At 28.1% G+C, this 20,321-nt stretch overlaps 3 protein-coding genes across 3 annotated transcripts; 2 read left to right on the top strand and 1 right to left on the bottom strand.

Annotated features, from left to right (window-relative positions):
- The first annotated feature begins 450 nt into the window (after positions 1-450).
- Positions 451-7,410, top strand: LOC103875052 (basic leucine zipper 43). The gene is made up of 2 exons (XM_033273843.1): positions 451-2,199; positions 5,179-7,410. The coding sequence occupies exon 2, from the start codon at positions 6,630-6,632 to the stop codon at positions 7,146-7,148; it is 519 nt and encodes a 172-aa protein (XP_033129734.1). The 5' UTR covers positions 451-2,199; positions 5,179-6,629; the 3' UTR covers positions 7,149-7,410.
- Positions 7,411-7,865: 455 nt separating this feature from the next.
- LOC103875053 lies at positions 7,866-12,842 on the bottom strand. Its single transcript, XM_033273860.1, has one exon. The coding sequence runs from the start codon at positions 10,967-10,969 to the stop codon at positions 10,571-10,573; it is 399 nt and encodes a 132-aa protein (XP_033129751.1). The 5' UTR covers positions 10,970-12,842; the 3' UTR covers positions 7,866-10,570.
- A 4,597-nt stretch (positions 12,843-17,439) lies between these two features.
- LOC103875051 (protein GLUTAMINE DUMPER 6) lies at positions 17,440-19,790 on the top strand. The gene has a single exon (XM_033273867.1). It carries the CDS (start codon positions 18,021-18,023, stop codon positions 18,366-18,368), a length of 348 nt encoding a protein of 115 aa, XP_033129758.1. The 5' UTR covers positions 17,440-18,020; the 3' UTR covers positions 18,369-19,790.
- Positions 19,791-20,321: the final 531 nt, after the last annotated feature.

Below are 20,321 nucleotides of genomic sequence, written 5' to 3'. Positions count from 1 at the left end.
AAGTACAAAACAAAATTTATTTGTTTTCCATTTTTATTTTATCTTTTACATTCATTTTCTCAATTTTAATTATTTCTATACAAAATTCAAATCAAAATAATAATTTAAAATTAATTTATATAAATAATTGATTCAAATATATATACATATATTTTTTTTAAAAGTTTACTAAAATATTTTCCAATAACCATTTAAAAAATATATTTTCACTATATATAAGAAAAATACAATACATAACTTAATTAAAAACACCAACTTAAATTATGGTTTTTATATTTCATATTAAGTTTATAAATATAATATATGTGATTATTTATATGATGGTACGTATAAAATAACATTAATTATATGATTACTTATATTATGGTACATATAAAATATGATTAATTATATGATGACGTATAGATGATATATAATAGTGACATGAAAAACAAAACTTATTTGTTTTCAATTTTTTTATTTTATCTTTTATATTCATTTTCTCACTTTTTAACTATCTCATTAATTATATTTACTATAATATTTTGCCAGGATTATTTACATATTAACTATAATAATTCGACATATTTGAATGAAACCACTCTATTTGTGATAAGAATTCAAAATGGTTAACAAATATTTTTTTTATTTTCTTATGTATCGGTTAGACATGGACATTCGGATAACTATTCAGCTACGAGTTATTTCTTTGGGTTATTATGCTTTTTGAGTTTTGAAACTAGACTTCATTTCGGTATTATAAATTTTCATGTGTGTTTCGAATCGGGTCTAGATGAATTCAGTCTTAATATATACAAACCTACAAATATCCAAAAACTAATGTATTTGACGCCTGTACGGATATTTGTATGAACAGTAAGAATATTAACCGATTCAATTCGGGTATGTTGAATTCAAATTAAACTAAAAATAACCAAATAACCAAAAGTAATCATATTACTCTATTTGATTCAGGTTCGATTATGATGTATAGAAATCTAAAAGTACTTATGCAATTAATTATATTATGACACATAAAATATATAATACTAAACATAAAAATAAAAATAAAATATCGATTTATAAGAAAGTAAAAATTAACACCCGCACGGGTGTGCGGGTCAATCTCTAGTTGATATTACAACATGGTCAATAATTCATTACTATATTTTGGGATGGAAATTTCAGTGCTACTATATATTTAATGAAAAAAATAAAAACTCTCAGCAATTTATCAATTTTCTTGTTGAAAATTATAGGAACCCAACAAGAAAAATATCAATAACTACCAACAATAAGTCTGTTAAAAATTAGGACTAAAAACAACGATTCATCAGAATTCACCGACGGAACATCTGTAGAAATTAAAAATTAAACTCTTGACTTTAGGTTATATATTGATCTTTGCCAACTGATTCTCAAAATACATATTACTAACAATCCTCATAAAAAGTTTATTTTTTCAAAAAGATCACAGCACTGGTCCAACACGAGCAAGCGATACCTATTGCTTTCTTACGAACATTCCTCCACAAATTTAACCGTCTAGTGGATTTTAGAAAGATAAAAAACGTCTCGTGGATCTCAAAATGTTCAGAATAAATATATTTTATTAACAAGATAGTTATCTTCAGTGTCAATATCATTTCTTACTTTTACATCATAGTTACAATAATTTCTTTAAAATATTTAGAAAAGCTAAAATGTTATGTATTAAAGATTCCTTTGGTTGGTTTCTTAGTGCTACATTTGTTATTGGAAGACAAGTTAAATCGAAGTACTCTTTCCGTGCAAAAACCAGAGCCGTTATTTTAGGAGTGTGTTCTTTGTCGCCAAGTTAATGTTCCCAAGTTGCCCTTACCTTTTGCGTTTGGGAGATATGGTGCACTGCAAAAAACTGTTTACACATCCAAGGGTATTATTGGAGTATTTCATGTAAATATTTATTTGATAGTTTCAGTTTAATCGTTCCTTTTCATTTCAAATTCCTTCCTCAGAAAAGAAAGAGGCAATAACAAAGAGGCAATATTTATCATACATGAAAATCCAATATCAGGTAGAAAAATTCTACTAACAGGCAGATAACAAGCTCGGATGTAGTCTCACTGTCGGTGAGATGAATACACCATATGAGGCGACTGTGATTTCACGAGCCTGAGTTTTGGAGAGGAACGATCTCAAGAGTAAACCGGAAGATACGCATCCAGCTAGCTACATATGGTAATATAAACAACTTGATAACAATACATTTACCACTATGTTAATACAGATTACAGATGTCCAATTAGGTTTAACAAATCTGAATCATATCTAAAACCGTATAGAAAACTAACCTAAACACCAAATGAAGAGGAAATAACGGGCTTTATGTTTTCATACGAACATGTAACTGGAAGAAAACTATCATTACTTAAGATTTCGCTCATATTTGCAACTCGACTACCTACACAAAGGTGAGTTATTGATTCCCTGATGGATCTTAATCTTTATCTGTTATTAAATTATTGAGATGAAAATATTGTAAATTTATTAAAAACAAACAATAAATAAAGTAGGGTCAAAGCTTGTGTTATGCACATGCATGTGCATAGAGAGATCGAAGAAAAAGTACATTAAGACAAAAATCCCCATTACTAGGTATTTAACTGTTCATGGTTCCCTACACACTTGTGCATTTTTGTGTAAACACTCTTAAATACACCTTTAATAAATTAAAAAATCATTATATCATATTCATCTATATATATATATATATAATTTTCAATAATTGTGTAAATAACAAAAAAAAGTAATTTTAAAAAAATGAAGACCTTTTAAAAAAACTTTTAAAGAAATGAAATAAGAGTCTCTCCTTGTTTTATGATATTTTTGACCATTTAGTCCACTCAACCTAGAGAGACAACATCATGATTATTGGAAAGTTTTTAGGGTGAAATTTTTATCGGAATATAAAAATCCGTCTCTTAACTTTTAACTAAAAAAACTAAGAACCGGTTCTTAAATATTAAGAACTGGTTCTTAGCTTTTTTAGTTAAAAGTTAAGAGATGCATTCTTATATTTCGCTAAAAATCCAGCCTAAAAATTTTCATTAATCATTCTCTAAGAGACCTGAAGGCTCCTCTGAAATTAAATTTCATCAAGAGAATACATTCCGTATGTAAGATTTGGATTGCTTTTTTTTTTTCCTTTGAACTGAACAAGATTTGGATTGTTCGTAATATAATGATTTAAAATTTGATATTATCTTTCATACGGTGCGTATATTGCGTTTTCAAAGTTCATGTACATCAGCATTTATCTTTATCCACCATGGTAGACAGTACAACACGTAATTTAATTAAGACTGAAATGATTTATTACTGTAAAGTCTTAATCAACTTTTTCGCCACTCTTTAGTCCAATTGTTTAAATACTTATAAGTAGAAGCATGTGTAAAGTAATTAATAACTAGACTAATGTAAAGTAATTATAACTGTCCAAATTTTTTAATAAAAACACTAGATTTCCATCCGCACAACCGTGCGGGTATATATTTTCACATTTATATATATAGATATTTGTTTAACATAATTATTATATATTTTTAATGTTCTCCTATATTTAAATGTTTGTATAATTATACCAAATATAATAATTTTATAGTTTTCATGCTGTAAATTAAAATCATCACATATATATGTTGCTTATTATATATTTGCCTTATTAAATTTGCGTTTGATTAGTAAACTAAAATTTTTAATGCATGAAACAACATATATGAAAACAATTTTGTATTTAATTTATTATAATCATGATCCGTAATTCAAATCGCTAGATTTTTTTTAGTAATTTTTAATGTTTATTACTTTTATATAATAAATTACGGTATATTAAAAAGTTTAAGATAAATTAAATTTATATACATGTATTATATAGTTTACTAATATTAACCCGTTCTACCAACATATTATATTTTTAGCATAAATATTTTATATTTATAAAAATAAAATATGTTAATTTATCAATTTAAAATAATTTTATCATATTTTGTTCAATATAACATTTTTATTTTAAAATGATAGATATTATTATAAAATTGATAAAATAGGATATAATTTTATTCTTTTAGTAACATTTCATTACTAATTACAAAATTAGTTGAAAATATTTATATTCAATTTAAGACAATTATGATCTTATTATAATCTTTTTCAAGAGATTTGTTAGAATTAAAAAAAACAAATTAAAAAATTAAAAGATATTATGATTAAAGTGGTTAAAAATATTATGTATATTAGCATTAGTGATATACATTTAATATAAAATTTAAATGATGGTCCAAATAAAAATATCACTCATCAGAAAATCATGATTTTTATTTTATTAGAAAACAAATTTGAAAAAAATTAAAATTAAAATAAATATTTATTTCTAACAAAATCTTTAAAAACTATTAGTAAATGTATTTGTGAAATTAATTAATTTCATTTTATTTAAATTTTCGTTTATAAACCAAAACTATATTTAATTTTAATTTCTAATTATATTTTATGATAATTTAAATTAAAACTAACTAATTTTTGAAAGTAAATTTAAAAAGATTCTAAAAAGATTTTAAAAAGATTTTGTTAGAACATTTTAAATATATTCATTTGTATTTCAAATAAAATGATAAAGATATTAAAAGATATAATAATGAACTTATGTTAAATCTGATATTTTTTAGGAATTGTCCAAACTAAAAAAAATCACACATGAAAAGAAGTCATGACTTCTGTTTTAATATATAAGATAGTATCATATATTTCATAAAACAAGAAGAAAGAAAATAGCTTTCTTCTCTTTTTAACCCAAAAAAATATCAATATTATTGCGTTATCATTTTACTATTAAAAGTTCTTTGTGACACAGTAAAATATTATTTATTTTCTTCTATAAAATTTTCTATCTTAACATTTTTATATAGAAATTATCATTTTACAATTCTAATCTAGTTTATAACTATTTTAAATTTAATATTAATTATAAAATACATTATTTTTGATAAACAATTTTATTTATCTCAAATTCTATTAGTTAAATATAGTTGTACTGTCCATAAAAGCATTCTAACTATTATTTAAATTTTTTTTTTTTGCTTTACCTTAATTTTTTAATTTGTGTAAAAAATAAAATAACATTTTAAACAATAATAATTAATTACTATTTTCAATGCGTAGAAAATACAGGTTTCTTAATCGAAGGAAAGCACAATCGGCTCTGAAAGAAGAATGACTCCGCACGTCAGCACCCCTTAACGCTCTGATATTTCGTATATTTTTATATGTTTAATACATGATGTTAAACAAAAGATAATGCAAATATCTTCCTCTCGCTGATGTAATAAGAAAAAAATAATTCATATAAATTATGATTATCCAATACTCCCCCATACACCTTCTATATATCTGTGTAGATATAAAATTTAAGGAGTGATAATTGATGATACAAAGTCCTACAAACATAAACATCTCCATGATAGGCCAAAGATTGCGGCTGAGATGCCTCGGATACCTTTGCTTTATCCAATGTGGGTAACAAAGTGGTCGGAGATACAATCTATAAACTCATTTCCCCTCATTTCTAAGCAAAAGATATGTATATTATAAGATAATACATATCTAACACACACCCAGGCCATCAATGTATACCATGGTTAAATAGCCATTTAAACGGCACGTTTTCTAATCTCCTAGACAAGTTTACTGTGTTTTAAGTTAACTTTCATTCCACGTCTTTTAGATGCTAGCTAACATGTACTGTTTAGCCCATATGGTTGGAGGTAAAAATATAAATATGTTTTCCGGTGAATTTTTCTCCTTGAGTTTGGTTGCGTAATGGGATAATGAATGAGATTTAAATATTACCATAAATAGTATGTCCTATATATGTTTTTATCATTTTTTCAAAAAGAATTACTTTGTTTGTCTTGGCAGTTGGCACACTCAATGTTGGCACACTCAATAACTACTTATCACAGTATCACTATTGTTAGTTCTGCAATCTGTTAGAAATGCATCTTATACCATTGAATCAAAGGGATTAATGTTCATAATTTAATTTGGGAAAACTGAAAAGAAAAATGTATCAAAAGCTTTATGCCTTTTTTTACGCCCATGTCTCTCCCGTGTGGCGACGGTGTGGAGATTTTTCTTGACTGAAAAAAGAGAAAACAGATTTGGTCAATAATAACTTTCTAGACACCATATTATCACAATATTAACTTTTTAGAAATCAGATAATAATCCATTATTCAACAAATTGCAACCCCAGTTTGTCATAATTTTAAGCAATTGGTTGGAACGCTATCAGTGCTTGATATGTTTTACCTTAATCAATACAATTATGGATATAAGAAATGAGTATATGTAATATACATATATAGATTAATGTGACATGATCTAGGTGCATATTTACTAAACTTTTATGTTAGAAACTTTGTTATTGCTTCACCCAATTGCAGAAAATGGGCTCCACACCCAAACCTTTGCTCTCATTTACTCTATAAAACCATCTCCTCTCTTCACACACCAAAAACTCCATCAAAATTCCACTATCTTTTTTCTGTTTCACCTACCTTTCTGCTCAAGAAGAAAAAAAACCGTAACTTTTTGCCCAAGTTAACTCCAAAATGCAGCCGCAAACCGATGTTTTCAGCCTCCAGAACTACCTAAACTCCTCGATCCCATCTCCATATCCTTCCCATTTCCAGATATCATCGCCATTTCCAATCAACGGTCAAAACCCTAACTCCTTCTACGGATTTCAAAATGCTACAAACAATCCACAATCCATGAGCCTAAGCAGCAACAACTCGACATCAGACGAAGCCGAAGAGCAGCAGACGGACAAGAACATAATCAACGAGCGGAAGCAAAGAAGGATGATATCAAACAGAGAATCCGCAAGGAGATCGCGTATGAGGAAGCAGCGACACCTTGACGAGCTTTGGTCTCAGGTGATGTGGTTGAGGATCGAGAATCATCAGTTGCTTGATAAGCTTAACAATCTCTCTGAATCGCACGAGAAAGTTCTTCAAGAGAATGCTCAGCTTAAAGAGGAAACATCTGAGCTTAAGCAAGTCATCAGTGATATGCAAATTCAAAGCCCTTTCTCTTGCTTCAGAGACGATATAATCCCCATTGAATAGTGCATTTTTACCCCATGTACCACGGTTCATATATGTATTAATATTATGTGTGTATATCCGGAGATCTTTTTTGTTTACCAAAAGTTCCGGGTCTTAGTCCTCATGCCGGGGATGAGAGAAGGTTAATTAGTCCAAAGATTAGCGTTAATGAAGAACAAATATAAGTGGTGTTGGTCAAATCATGGGTCATATTGGTGATGGGGACACTGTAAGGTGGTGTGGGTTTTGTTTTTTATTACAACGATTTCCAAATTTCCAACTACTAACCAACACATACACACACTTATATATTACCATATATTATATTTAATCTGACATCAAGTACATGATAATCTTTTGGAGAAACCAAAAAAAATAACAGAGGATGGTTTGTGGATCATGATGATTTCTTTTGTGAAACTTTCTAAATTTGATTATATTAGGCAACGACCACGAACAAGCTTATCTGTAACAGTCAGTCTTAGGCCGGCCACAAAGAACATATAAGGTGGTGCATTGACTTAAAGATATTTAAAGTTTTATGAAAAGATTTCTTTCACTAAAAATTGTATTCTCTTGCCTCCGGGTGCTGATAATCTAACTTAACAGTTTATTTTTTTTTATAAGAAATTAACAGTTTATTTGTTTAGACATTTAAGTGATGCTATTGTTAACATTGTCTATTGGTACTTCATATTTGTACAGAGATACCATATCCAAATTGGAAATTACATCTTGTTGGAATCAGTGAGACCTTTACCTTAATTTTATGAAAATACTGTGCACGTACATTTCATCAAATGCACACTTTTGATATAAACCTGTTACTTTTTTTTGTAACATATAAACCTGTTACTTTTATACATCAAAATCTACAAGAAACGGCTATAAAACGGATTTACAAGATTAGCCAAGAACCAAAAACCATTTTCATATGGTACAAACTACAAAGTAAACCCAAACCTATCATGCTATCTTTTTTTGACACAGACAGATAGACAAAGAAACAATCTTATACGTACGAAATCCTCTTACGAAATGTGGTCAACAAAACAAGCAAACTTTTATTTTTGTTTTCTTTCTATTTTTTCGTGTCATGAGATTCCTTGCCATAACCTTACTAGCCAAGAAACTTATAATCGCATAAAACCTGTCCTTTAATATATAATTTTCATATAGAAAAAATCAATCACTCATTCAACTTTTTTCGTCAATCTTCACGCAGAATACAATGTCAGTGGAATACTCAAAGAGACAATAAAAAAGATGTAGTCACCTTTAACTTCTTTTTCTTTATTTTCATTCATGCGTATATATCTTATGTTCATATAATCTCTTGATCAAAACCAATCTTTAGTAATACCGAAGTATTTAAACCAAGCAAAACCTCAGCCTTCCACATCGTAGTCTACTCGAATCCACTCATATAAACAACTCTAGAGTACGGAGCTAACCCATAGAGAAGGGCAACTTTTTTCTACACGAAATCGCCCAACAAAGTTGGAAAAAGAAATAAAGAAAAGACACATAAAGCTTAAAATATCATGTTCATCTAATATTTAGTGACGACATCAACCAGCAATTAAATCATGTCCGTTTTAATTCTTTTTACTCGTAGTTAGTTAATTTTGTTACAGAAACCTGTCGTTGATCCAGTCATTACGAAACAAAAACATTTGATCGATTTTGCTGGTGGCTAGCTACAAGAAAAAAAAGGGGAAAATATATCACTAATCGTTCTGCAAGTCATTGTCCTCAGGACAGGAAGTGTGAAACTAAATCCTTAGTCTCACTATATAACAGGACTCTGGTCCTAAAACATTTAAGAATCTTTTTTCGTTCCTTTTCATCTTCCAACAACAGTGGAGTTTCTTTTCTCGCTTTTGATTGTTTTATCTTTCACTTTACGTTTTGCTTCAACTTTCAAGAATCATCTCAATCTTTGTCTCTTTTTTTTTTGAACGACTCTCAATCTTTGTCTCTATCTTTCTATAAATGTGTGTGTCCAAAGTACGAGTGTATCTGAGACCATTCCTTTCTTTCTATTTCGTTTCGTACGACAATTGGTTTTTCTTTCTTTAGATTCTTTTTATAAAATTATACAATAAAGTTTATCTTTTGTTTTTCCGTCATAACATGTGAATGTTAATGAGTACTTTGGAATAGTAAATTAAATTATAGGTAGAAGAATCCTTTTGTTTTTTAGCTAACTCACCTTAAAGTAAATTGAGGATAATAACGTCGAAAAACAATTATTTATATTGGAGGCCCATGGGCTAATATTTCAAAACTTTGGTTTGTATTTCGGTTTTGGACCTTTGGTTTTGTTTTAACTTCTTTCTTAAAGAAGTAGGCCCATAGGAACTTCCTCGGAAAATGGTTTTGCACTAGTTGTTGTCTATCTAGGTTGTTGTGCACTTGTGGGATCAAATGGATTCCCAACCACCAGAGACTCCGGTTAATGTTTTACCAACAACTTTCATCCACATTTTTTCTCAAATATTACGCTTTGGATTTGTCTTACTTTAAATTCTACCTTTTGTCATAATATCTACCGTACATGGTGTAATTTGTGACTTAGCATAGTTCAGTTCCTCAATTTGGGGTGGAGTAATTTACACATTCTCTAGTTTATATGCGTAGCCCAAAAAACTGTGAACATTCAAACAAAACTAATTATTTTTCTGTGGAATAGTTCCCATGTTGCTGTCATGTGTCTGCGGTGGATCCATTACTCTCTTTACAGCCAACACAAACAAACGAACAAAATATTTTCATCATATATATTTAAGACAATTTGATCAAACACACATAGAAAGCCACAATGTGATCAATAATGGAGAAGTTGTCTCGATGGACACGTTTCATCACACATGCCTTTCTATACCTATTTTCATAATGCACCACTTTCGTTCATGACAGCATTTCTCAATAGTACTTATTTATAACCGAAATTTTCAAAGACTAACCATACATTTAAATATTCATCTTATCCTTCTTTTTCCTTAAATATCATCGCCATGAAAAAACATATGGCGTTCGAAACAGCCGTTCGACGTTACCTAAACATGCATGTGTAAATGTAAATTTAAGCTTTAGTCTGATCAAACTAAACCGTAGATATAATCTAGTTATAATATAAATTTTAGTTTTAGTTTACCAACAACCACCTAAACATGCATGTATTAAAGATTTATCATGAGAGAAATAATAATCTTCATGTTGCATTAGTATTAGAAGTAAAATAATAATAATAATAATAATAATCAAGAGACAAGACTGGTATAAGAGAATACAAATATCAACTGAAAAATAGAAATAATCAAACACCCTTTGCGTGAGGTATCAAAAACCCCCAACACAAAATAAGGAAATCGATAATCCAATCCCAATCTACATACAAACAACTTCAAGAAAAGAAAAAAAAAAAGAAAAAAAAGAACTTACTTCTTTTTAGAAGATCTACTCTTGTTTTCACCCTTTTTCTTCTCTTTTGTCCTAGATTTATGATTGCCACTATTCTTATCATCATGTTTATAATCATAAACACTATTACTCTTACTATTACTTTCACTTTTCCCGTTTCTTAAAACGAGACCTTCTCTCCGTCTCCCTCTGTTGCTCGTTTGGTGATAACTTGGCCCGGAAGAAGCATCGGAAGCCATTGAATCGTCGCTGTCTTTGTTGCTTTCGTACTCGTTGACATATTTTCTTCCATCTTTTTCGATGCTATGCCCTTCATAATAGACCTCATCAATTACCTCTTCCTCGTCTTCCTCCATTGGCGAAGAAATATACGTGGTCCAACCGGATTCGCTGCTGCTGCATTCTTCTCTCTCCATGGACAACTCAAGAACCCTAGTTTTGAATGAGAGGAGAGAGGAGAGAAAGAGAGAGATAAAACTGTTTGTTCTGTTTAGTCGTAGGTGTTTTGCTTGTAGTTACCATATATATAAATATATATAATTGCATGTGCGTGGAAGAAGACCCATGTTTTTTCATTAGTTTAATGTGGTAAGGACAGCTTATGTCTAACGTATAAAGTTTAATCCGACAGGATTCGAAGAAGAATAGCTGTTTTTTTATCAAAAAGGGTTTGTCTTTTTACAAGTTATGATTTATGTGTAGTCTTAGTCTTCTCCTAATAATATGAGCATGTTGAATAAATAAATGCTAATTAATATAATTAATGGGTTTCTGTTAGAAAGAGCGAAGTGGTTTAAGTTCACATTGTGGCATGAGGGGAATGTATCTTTACACTAAGTATTCTCTGGAACGAAACCAAACACGCATGCATCTTTGTGGAGATTGGATGTTTGATTCAAATCAAGCCATGTTAGAGAACATGTTAGGATCATGCCGCCTTTTCATTATCCTCTTCTTTTCCTCATCAAATACGTATTGTAACAAATTATAGACAAATTTTCAATTAATATTACATTATTTTGTATCATATATGCTCTGAATTGTATAGTGGAAGAAGGGATACATAGAGAAAAGACTAAAAAAAATGTTAGTTTTTTTTTCTTTTCAAAACCCCGTTAGAAAAGTTGAAAATATGTCATTTGAATATCTGTTCTGATTTGTTGCTTAAAAAAAGAAAGAATATGTTCTGATATTAAAACACACATACTTTTAATTTATAATATTTAAGGAAAATTGTTTTAAAATTTTTTTTTTTAATTAGATTTCATCATGACCCGATCTAAAATTTCAGGGACTACAAACATTTCTTAAGAATTTTTATACAAATAAAATCATAGTTTTTGGAACCTATATCTATCTATAACCTTCAAAAAATTTAGGGGTCAAGGTCAATATTTCATAAGTTTAGATCCGGTAATGAATTGTATTTTCCCTTAGCTGTTTTTTTTTCTTAAGAAAAAATCAAAGTTAGATTTATAGTTGTACATCTCAATTAATATAAGTAATGCTCATCATACATAATTTTTTAAAGCATGTGGTTTTAAGAACCGCATATGATTCTATCCTAAAATTGTTTCTTTGTGTTTATGAAATGTATTTAAGCAACTTTCTTCCGTTGGTTTAAAATGAATGTTTCATGGCGAATGCCGAGTGTACAGGACGGGCGGTCTCCAAAACTATCGCAGAAGGTTCTTTTAGTTTTTAGAATGCCTAAGAGAGAGAGAAATAGGTACTCTCAACATGACTACTAGATGAGCTGAAGTCGAAACCTTAAAATGTAAAATATTATTACATTCTCTCTCTCTCTAAGGAAAAGATCTTAGCTCATCTTGAGACATTGGTTCTTTTAAATGGTTTAAATGAAGATGTAGTTGATTTTTCAACTGATGGAGGGGTTACATCTGAAGCTAAAGGAAAGCTAGATATACAGTAATCTTTACAACGAATTAATAAGAAAAAACGGTAACCGCTTATTTTCAAATATTGTTATCTTCTCTGTTAAAAGAGAAGTACCATTTTTATCTACTACAAAATAGTCATACTTGAAGTTTAGGTCCATATATTCAAATATTTTTTTATTGTTTACATTAGTTTATTTAATGTATAACATTTCTAAATAATTATAAGGATATTAATAACAAATTCATTTTAACTATAAATTTAAATTTTAGTTTAGGAATAACAAAATCTGTTGAGAAAAAATCTAACAAAATCTTTTTAAAAATTTAAATATTCTTTTTATTAATGCACTGATTATTTTCGCAATTAATAGTATAATATTATTATAAATTAATTTTAATTAAATTTTTATTATAAACAAAATAATGAATTTTTTTGCTAATTTTATAAATTTTGTAAGTATATTCTACATTATATTAAAATAGAAGTAATTAATGAATTACATATTAAAATTGTGTTTTTTTGCAAACATATTAAAATTATGTTGAATTGGTAAACCATTATATTTTGAAAAAATACTTTCATTAATATAAATAAATAAAATATCATTCACTGTTTAAAGTGACTAAAATATCATTCACCTTTTAAAATGATTAATATTCATAAGTTATGTAATAATTTTCACAAAAAATAAAATTGTTAACATATGTTAAATTTTAATATTTAGAACTATATATCATCTATTTAGTTATTTTTAAAATGACAGCAATATATTATCATAAATTATTATATTTAAAATAATATAAAATTTTATATTTATAAATGAAATGTTATCCGCACGGGTGTGCGGGTTATAGTAGTAGGTAATCTAAAACTAGATCTTTGGGCAACATGACTTGAATATTGGGCCATCTAAAGTTCTATAACCGGAAGAAGTTGAGATCGTACGTCTCAAGTAACCGTAACTGACACCAATAAGGCCCAGGAACTATAAGCTAGCCCATCAGTAATTGGATTCTTTTACATCAGTAATTGGATTAAACTAGTAAAAAAATTAGAGACAAAAAGTACAGTAGGTGCGAATAAGAAATAGTAACAGGAGGAAAGCAAGTAAAGTAGTAAGCGAGTGGATAAGCAAAAAAGAACGCACACAAAACCATCTCTTCTATTAAAAGAGGACACTGGAGTAAACGGTTCTTTTTAAGACAAGCATGAATTAAATATAATAATAGCAATAATAATACAAGATGTTAAATTAAGCACATTCTTCGAACATGAAACATGTAACTAACTAATTTACTTCCATAACATATAGTATCAAGTTTGTTGCTAATCACCCAAATTGGATAAACTCTCAGTTTTAAAAATATACTAGAGCTTGACCCGCGCACCCGCGCAGGTGTTATTTTTTTTATAAGTAAATATTTATTTGTATAAGTGATAATATATATTTTAAAATTTATTTTTTAATATGAAATTTCTAAACACAATAATTTTATAGTTTATATTGAGTAGTTTTATTTTATCATGTAAACCCTTAGTTATATCATCCATTTATTTAGAATATGACCTATAAAGTCATACAAATGTATTTTTATTTTTTATGGATCAAAATTTTATGATTATATATAATAAAATTGTTGTATAAACTGGTTTTATGGATCAAAATTTTATGATTATGTATAATAAAATTGTTGTATACTATTTATTATGTATATGTGGAATTAGTAAAATAATTACCATATAATGTATGTAATTACAAAATGTATATATGGAATTAATTGTTTTCAAACACACATATGTATAATAAAAAAAGGAAAAAACAAAAAATATTAAAAGTTAGGTTTATTAATTATTGTTGCCATGATTTTTTAGTTAGAATTTAATTTTGGAAATACATTAATTGAAGAGAAAAGACAAAAATCCTATTATCCTAAAAGATAGGTTAATTAATAACTTCAGTGGCATACCATTGTAAATATAGTGGAAAACTAAGGGATAATCTAATTTTGTACTCCTCTTTTAATAGATTAGATGACTAACAAAAATTGCAATTAAGTCGCCTTAAAAAAATTGTAATAAATCCACTAAAAATTGATCACCCTCAAAATTGCGGGAAAAAATAAGATATTGTTGTTTTATATCCCCTAGAAATTATTTAACAAGTAATTTGCTTATATGTCATCACCACAATCATTCTATCAAAAAAATAATGACATGATTCACTTAAATGATGACATGGATCATACATAATTATGATATGGCTTAACATATTTATTACACAAAATTTAAATATAAAATATTAAGTATATATAGTTATTACCATAATTAAAAGATTAAGTATATAATTATTACCATAACTAAAAGATATAAAAAAATAATTTTAATCCAAGATGGAATTAACAATAAACTTACACTTTCAACAAGTTAATAAAAAGGCAACTAATTTATTTATTATTTTCTAGTATTTTGTAAAAAATTAAATGTTTATAAAGAAAATTTATCCAAGTTTGGTAAAATTATAAGAAAATATTTCATTCTTAAATTTATATCTCATAATTAAATTGTTCTATTTACTGTAAATAAAACAAGTGCTTTTATATTTTAGCATTTATAATATTCTGAATTCTGCAAATAAACTTTTCTGCAAACTTATATGTGTTTTACATTTCCAAAGGTTAATCTATCTTGACAAAAAAATTTCGCTAAAATTTCCAAATCAAGCTTTTTGACAAAATCACAAAATCGAATTTTTCTGCAAAAATCACAAATTTTATTTTTTCCACCACAATAGCAAAATGGAATTTTCGATTTTTATGTGGGACTGACCTAGTCAGCACGATTAATTTGTGTCTGGTGATTCCTTCATACGTGATGATGCAAAGATGTCTTTTGTGAGTGTTTGCAGACACTCTCGCACTGATTAATCCTACTTGCAATCAGATACATGTGGCGGAGCTATTTTAATTGGGCTAAATAGTAGAAAAAGTGACATGCACTTCTAAATTATCACCTTCAATTGGTGGTTGACAACAACGTGAAATTGTAGTCGTCATTACTTTATATTTATCCTACTATATAAAAGAGATTAAATTCAAGGCTTTTGGGACTATCCACCTCAGCTAAAATATTCTCATCAATAAAGAATTAGAAATAAATGTCATTTAAAAGATAATTAACTAACATATGACTTTTAATATTTCTAGAAATTTCAAATTCGTAACTGCTAATTTATTAACACAATCATATATCTATATTGAATTATGTTCTATTTTTAATCGTTAGACTTCAAGGGTAAATAAAATATTAATTTATAATATATATAGTTTATAACTTTATATGGTAGTTATAAATAAAGAGAAAATAACCGGGGAGAGTAAAAAATCTCATGTAAAATTATGTAATTAAAATGGTAAAATGGTGAGTATGATGAGGTGAATCTAAGAAAATTTGTTGTACAAATTATGGTGTTTTTTTCGTCCACTAAAATGATTTAAAATAAAATATATATTCACATAAATAAGTCAATATTTATTGTTTTTTTTTTTGGTAAGATGTTAAGATTATCATTTTCTGAAAGGTTACACTGTTGTTTTTAAACAACTTATTACAGCAAGGAAACAAAAACAACCACCAATAACTCAAGGTAAAAAAAGCCTTAAAGAGGTCTTATACAAGAAATATTAAAAAGAAGTAGAGAAGAGCAGAAAGAAGAACTTGCCGGGTAAGAGAGGAGACGGTCACGTATCATACGGTCGAGAGAGGCAAGGATGACTGATGAAGGTGAAGAAACAGCTGTGAACACACGAGCATTACGCTTTTTCCACAGCAGGTAGATGGCTGACTGAAAGTAGAGCTTGATGACTGGAGTAGCATGCGCATTTGCGTTGACGCGAGGTTGATTGATCCAGGCTGCAACATAATGTAGATCAGCCGGAGGAGAAATCCAAACTTCAGCAGCAAAAGGCTCCAAATATCAAGCGAGAGAAAGAGCACTCAAAGAAGAGATGATGGTGAGTCTCTATTTCCATATTACAAAGGACACACGTTCCTGAGACATTTAACCCCCAACGCTTCAAGCGATCCTTGGTTGGCAGTCTTCTCCGCAAAGCCAGCCATGATATAAACGCATTACGTGGAATATGTTCATTGAACCAAATAGTCTTGTGCCAATATTTGTTGTTGATAGTGTTTATATTCTTTTATGACATTAGTATCCATATTTTTTAGTAAACTGATCCAAAGAGATTAGTTTGTGGAGCTAACCAAACGAGGATTATAGTGTTTACTTTGGAAAAAGTAATAGGTTGAATGATAAATGGCGTGCGTGCTTTTTCACATGGAAATCTGCACATATATTAAAATTGTAAGATTTGAATCATGGAGAAATATAGTGTATATGACTGAAGTTGGTCCATTCCGAAACTAAAGATGGCTAAAATTCTTCTTTGTCAAAATGCATAGATGTGAATCTTATATGAATAGAGTTTTCCATTGCTTATAGCAGTGTAATAAACTCCGTGTGTAAAGGAGAATAAATGTTGTATAAGTGAAAACAGAAATTATGATTTTTTTTCTTGTGCCTATAGACTCTTCGCAATTTGAAGAAGAAAAAACATATTGTGTCAAAATCTTTGACTCAGTCAAATTTTATCCAGTTGTTTATAAAACTGTTGTTATCAATTTTTCAGTGTTGATTTAAAAGCCCAAAAAACCCATTTATACTGACTTTTTGATATTTTTTTTTTCTGTGATTTGAATTTAAAAAGAGATAAAACTTTCGATAAGTTATGTAAACTCAGAACAAGTATTTAGCTTTAGAAAACATTTACATGTTTCAAACTTATAATATATACATATTTAATGTTTAAAATTATGCATATAAAACTAGTGTAAAATGTGCCTGAATATGTTTCTCTTCTTTAATCTGTTAATTGTACTATATATAACATTATTTTAAAATTTCAAAAAGTTTATGTCACATACAAAAAACCATCAATAAAAAATATAATTACAACAAAAAAAATAAAAAAATTATAAACATATAAATTTAAATTAAGAAAAACTAATATTGGAAAAACAAGAAGTTAATTAATGTAAAAGAAAAAAACCGACAAATAATATTATAAATAAAATAAATTTATAAGACACAATCCGCGCGAAGCGCGGAAAAAATCTCTAGTTCTTATAATAACAGAAATATAGAATGTGTGTTTCACTTCACCTATTACGTTTCTTTTGGTTAAATGTTGTGATTAGGTTTATTAGCGAGTATAGTTAATGGGATGACGACATCGAGATGACATTTGAACAGTAAAAACTACAGTGATAGTTAACAAAGGAGAAAGGAATATCTGAAGGCACAAGGAATCTTCTTCCTCCATTTTGAACTTTAAAATAAAAATAAAAAACAATTTCGTAGTGTGATCAAATGCATCCCCGTAAGCAAATACATAAAATAATAAGGAATTTCGTACAAATGTTCCTCTATAAATTCTTCACTACGCTAAACTACAACTTTCATAAATACACTACAGCACAAGGGAAAATCAAAGGGTAGTAAAAGAAATGAGGGCGACACCAAAAGCAGAAATTTGGAAGTCACCAGTACCATATCTCTTTGGTGGTTTGTCTTTAGTTCTTTTGCTTATAGCTCTAGCGTTATTCTCATTGGTCTGCATACACAAAAAGTCTCATTCTTCTTCTTCTAACAATACCTATCCTGTCGAGGAAGAAGAAGACGCCGGAGACAACGAAGCTAAGACAGTTATGGGAGAATACTTACCTAAGATCGTCGTGATTTTGGCCGGAGACGATCAACCTACTTGTTTGGCCGTTCCGGTGATTCCTACACTGTCTTCCATTTATCCTTGTAAATGTGGCAATGTTACTGTCGTCTTTCAACCTAACCATTAACATATTTTCTCTTTTGCCAAACAAAAAGTAAATCTCAACTTTTGTAGTAATAATCGGCTGTTTTGTAAGAGTCGACTATTTGGTGGATTTTAATTAGTACTCCATAATTTAAGTTTGTCTAATGCTTTTATGTATTGAGTTTAATCTTGAAAGTATATCTATATATATTGGAAAATGCAAATAATTTATACGTGCCAATTTTCTTTTATGAATATTTTAGTCCTTGATTCCTCGTACAGTTCATCAGAAACACTGCTCAACAATAAACGATACTGGCTAGCAACGTTAGAAGCTACTAGGTTACATATCATGGTTTATTGGTATCAGGTAAAGAATTACATAGTAAATAACATTAGTAATGATAAAGACATGCTTGAAACTTTGATGTGGGATGTTGTTATACAAGATCATAAGAAAATATAAACGATGCATCTTATAACTTTCACATTGACGCCGCGGTTTGAAAACGCAATAAATGGACGGTCCAAAATGGAAATTAATACTTTTGCACTTCTGTGGCTCTCACGTTGTCGCCATTCTTTTCTTCTGTGCACTTTAATTATGCTGTTATGCATATAGTTTTCAATATTTAATTATGTGCTATTGTTTTTTTTTTCTTTTGAATAAAACCCCCAAATTGATGACTTTTAGAAGTTGTTTTTTCACCTCAGCGCATGTTGTATTTGTTGAAATTAGAGCCACGTCAATTAGATAAGCAGAAGTGTTGTGATGACTATGGTGAATGAAAGCGTCCCAACAACATCAATAGAAAACATTAGTATAGACCAAACAATGCTTGTTAGTGACGATATCCATTACATCAGCTTTAGCAACACCACACCAGCAACACTTTTTTAGGTGCAACTTCAGTGTTGCAACATCAGCAACAACAACTGGAACCACTTGCAACATAATTTGTTGTGACCGAACTTTACAAAAGATACCAAGATTCCAGGAGTACTTACATCCACCCAAGAAACATATACTCTGAGAGGTTGATTGTTTGTGGTTTTTGGATTAGTTTTTGGTTTTTGTTTTTCCAAAAACCATTTTGCATCTAATCAAGATTTTAAAATAATAGATTCACTAAAATATAGGGAAACTAGTTTTTGCAAATAACTGATTTCTTAACATAAAAACCAAAAGCCATCTTTTCATATTTTTTTCATCTTACGTTAGTTTAAAATTTTTTAAATTTTTTTTTAATTATGTTTATGCTTTAATGTAACAAAACAATAAAAAATGATAATCACTATGAACAAATAAAGTTTATTAAGATTCATTTGCTTACTATTGGTACTATTTATTAAAATCCATGATATATATATATTTTTAGTATTTTTTTATTGTTTAAAGAAATAAACTTCTATTTTAAAAAAAAAAATATCAGACCAAAAAATCATTAATTAAATTTTGAAAAAACTAAAAGATCATAAAATTTAAATTTAAGAATTTAAAATAGATATATAATTTTATATGGTTTCCCAAACTTAAAAAAATACATTTAAATTTTATTTAATATGTTTAAATTATCTAACTATTAATATTTTGTAATTAATATTTGAATTATAGAATATTTTTAAAATATAGCTATTGTTTACTTTTAATTATGTATTGACATTTTTGAACTGTAATTATGTATTTTCATATATATATATATATATATATATATTTATGAATTGTGGTTCATCTATTTAGTTTGTAATATTTTATCTTTTAAAATAAATTTATTCAATAAATAAATGTATTTTAAGTAATATTTTGTATTATTTGTAGTTTTCATAGTAATAAAATATTTGTTCTAATTTTTATTGCAATTTCAAACATAAATAATCAATAAATATAGTAAAATTATAAAGCAAAGTATATATAACTTATGTTTAAACACAGAATTAAATTTTAAATTTTATGTTTAAACATAAAATTATATTTGTTTTTGCTGTTTTTTTAAAT

Source organism: Brassica rapa, chromosome A06 (assembly GCF_000309985.2).
Source record: "Brassica rapa cultivar Chiifu-401-42 chromosome A06, CAAS_Brap_v3.01, whole genome shotgun sequence".
Classification (NCBI taxonomy): domain Eukaryota; kingdom Viridiplantae; phylum Streptophyta; class Magnoliopsida; order Brassicales; family Brassicaceae; genus Brassica; species Brassica rapa.
The sequence above is the reverse complement of the archived record's forward strand: the minus strand, read 5'-3'. Positions and strand labels throughout refer to the sequence as shown.

Coding starts and splice junctions, on each gene's coding strand:
- LOC103875051 (XM_033273867.1), top strand. CDS start 18,021: ATGAGGGCGACACCAAAAGCAGAAATTTGGAAGTCACCAGTACCATAT.
- LOC103875052 (XM_033273843.1), top strand. CDS start 6,630: ATGCAGCCGCAAACCGATGTTTTCAGCCTCCAGAACTACCTAAACTCC.
- LOC103875053 (XM_033273860.1), bottom strand. CDS start 10,969: ATGGAGAGAGAAGAATGCAGCAGCAGCGAATCCGGTTGGACCACGTAT.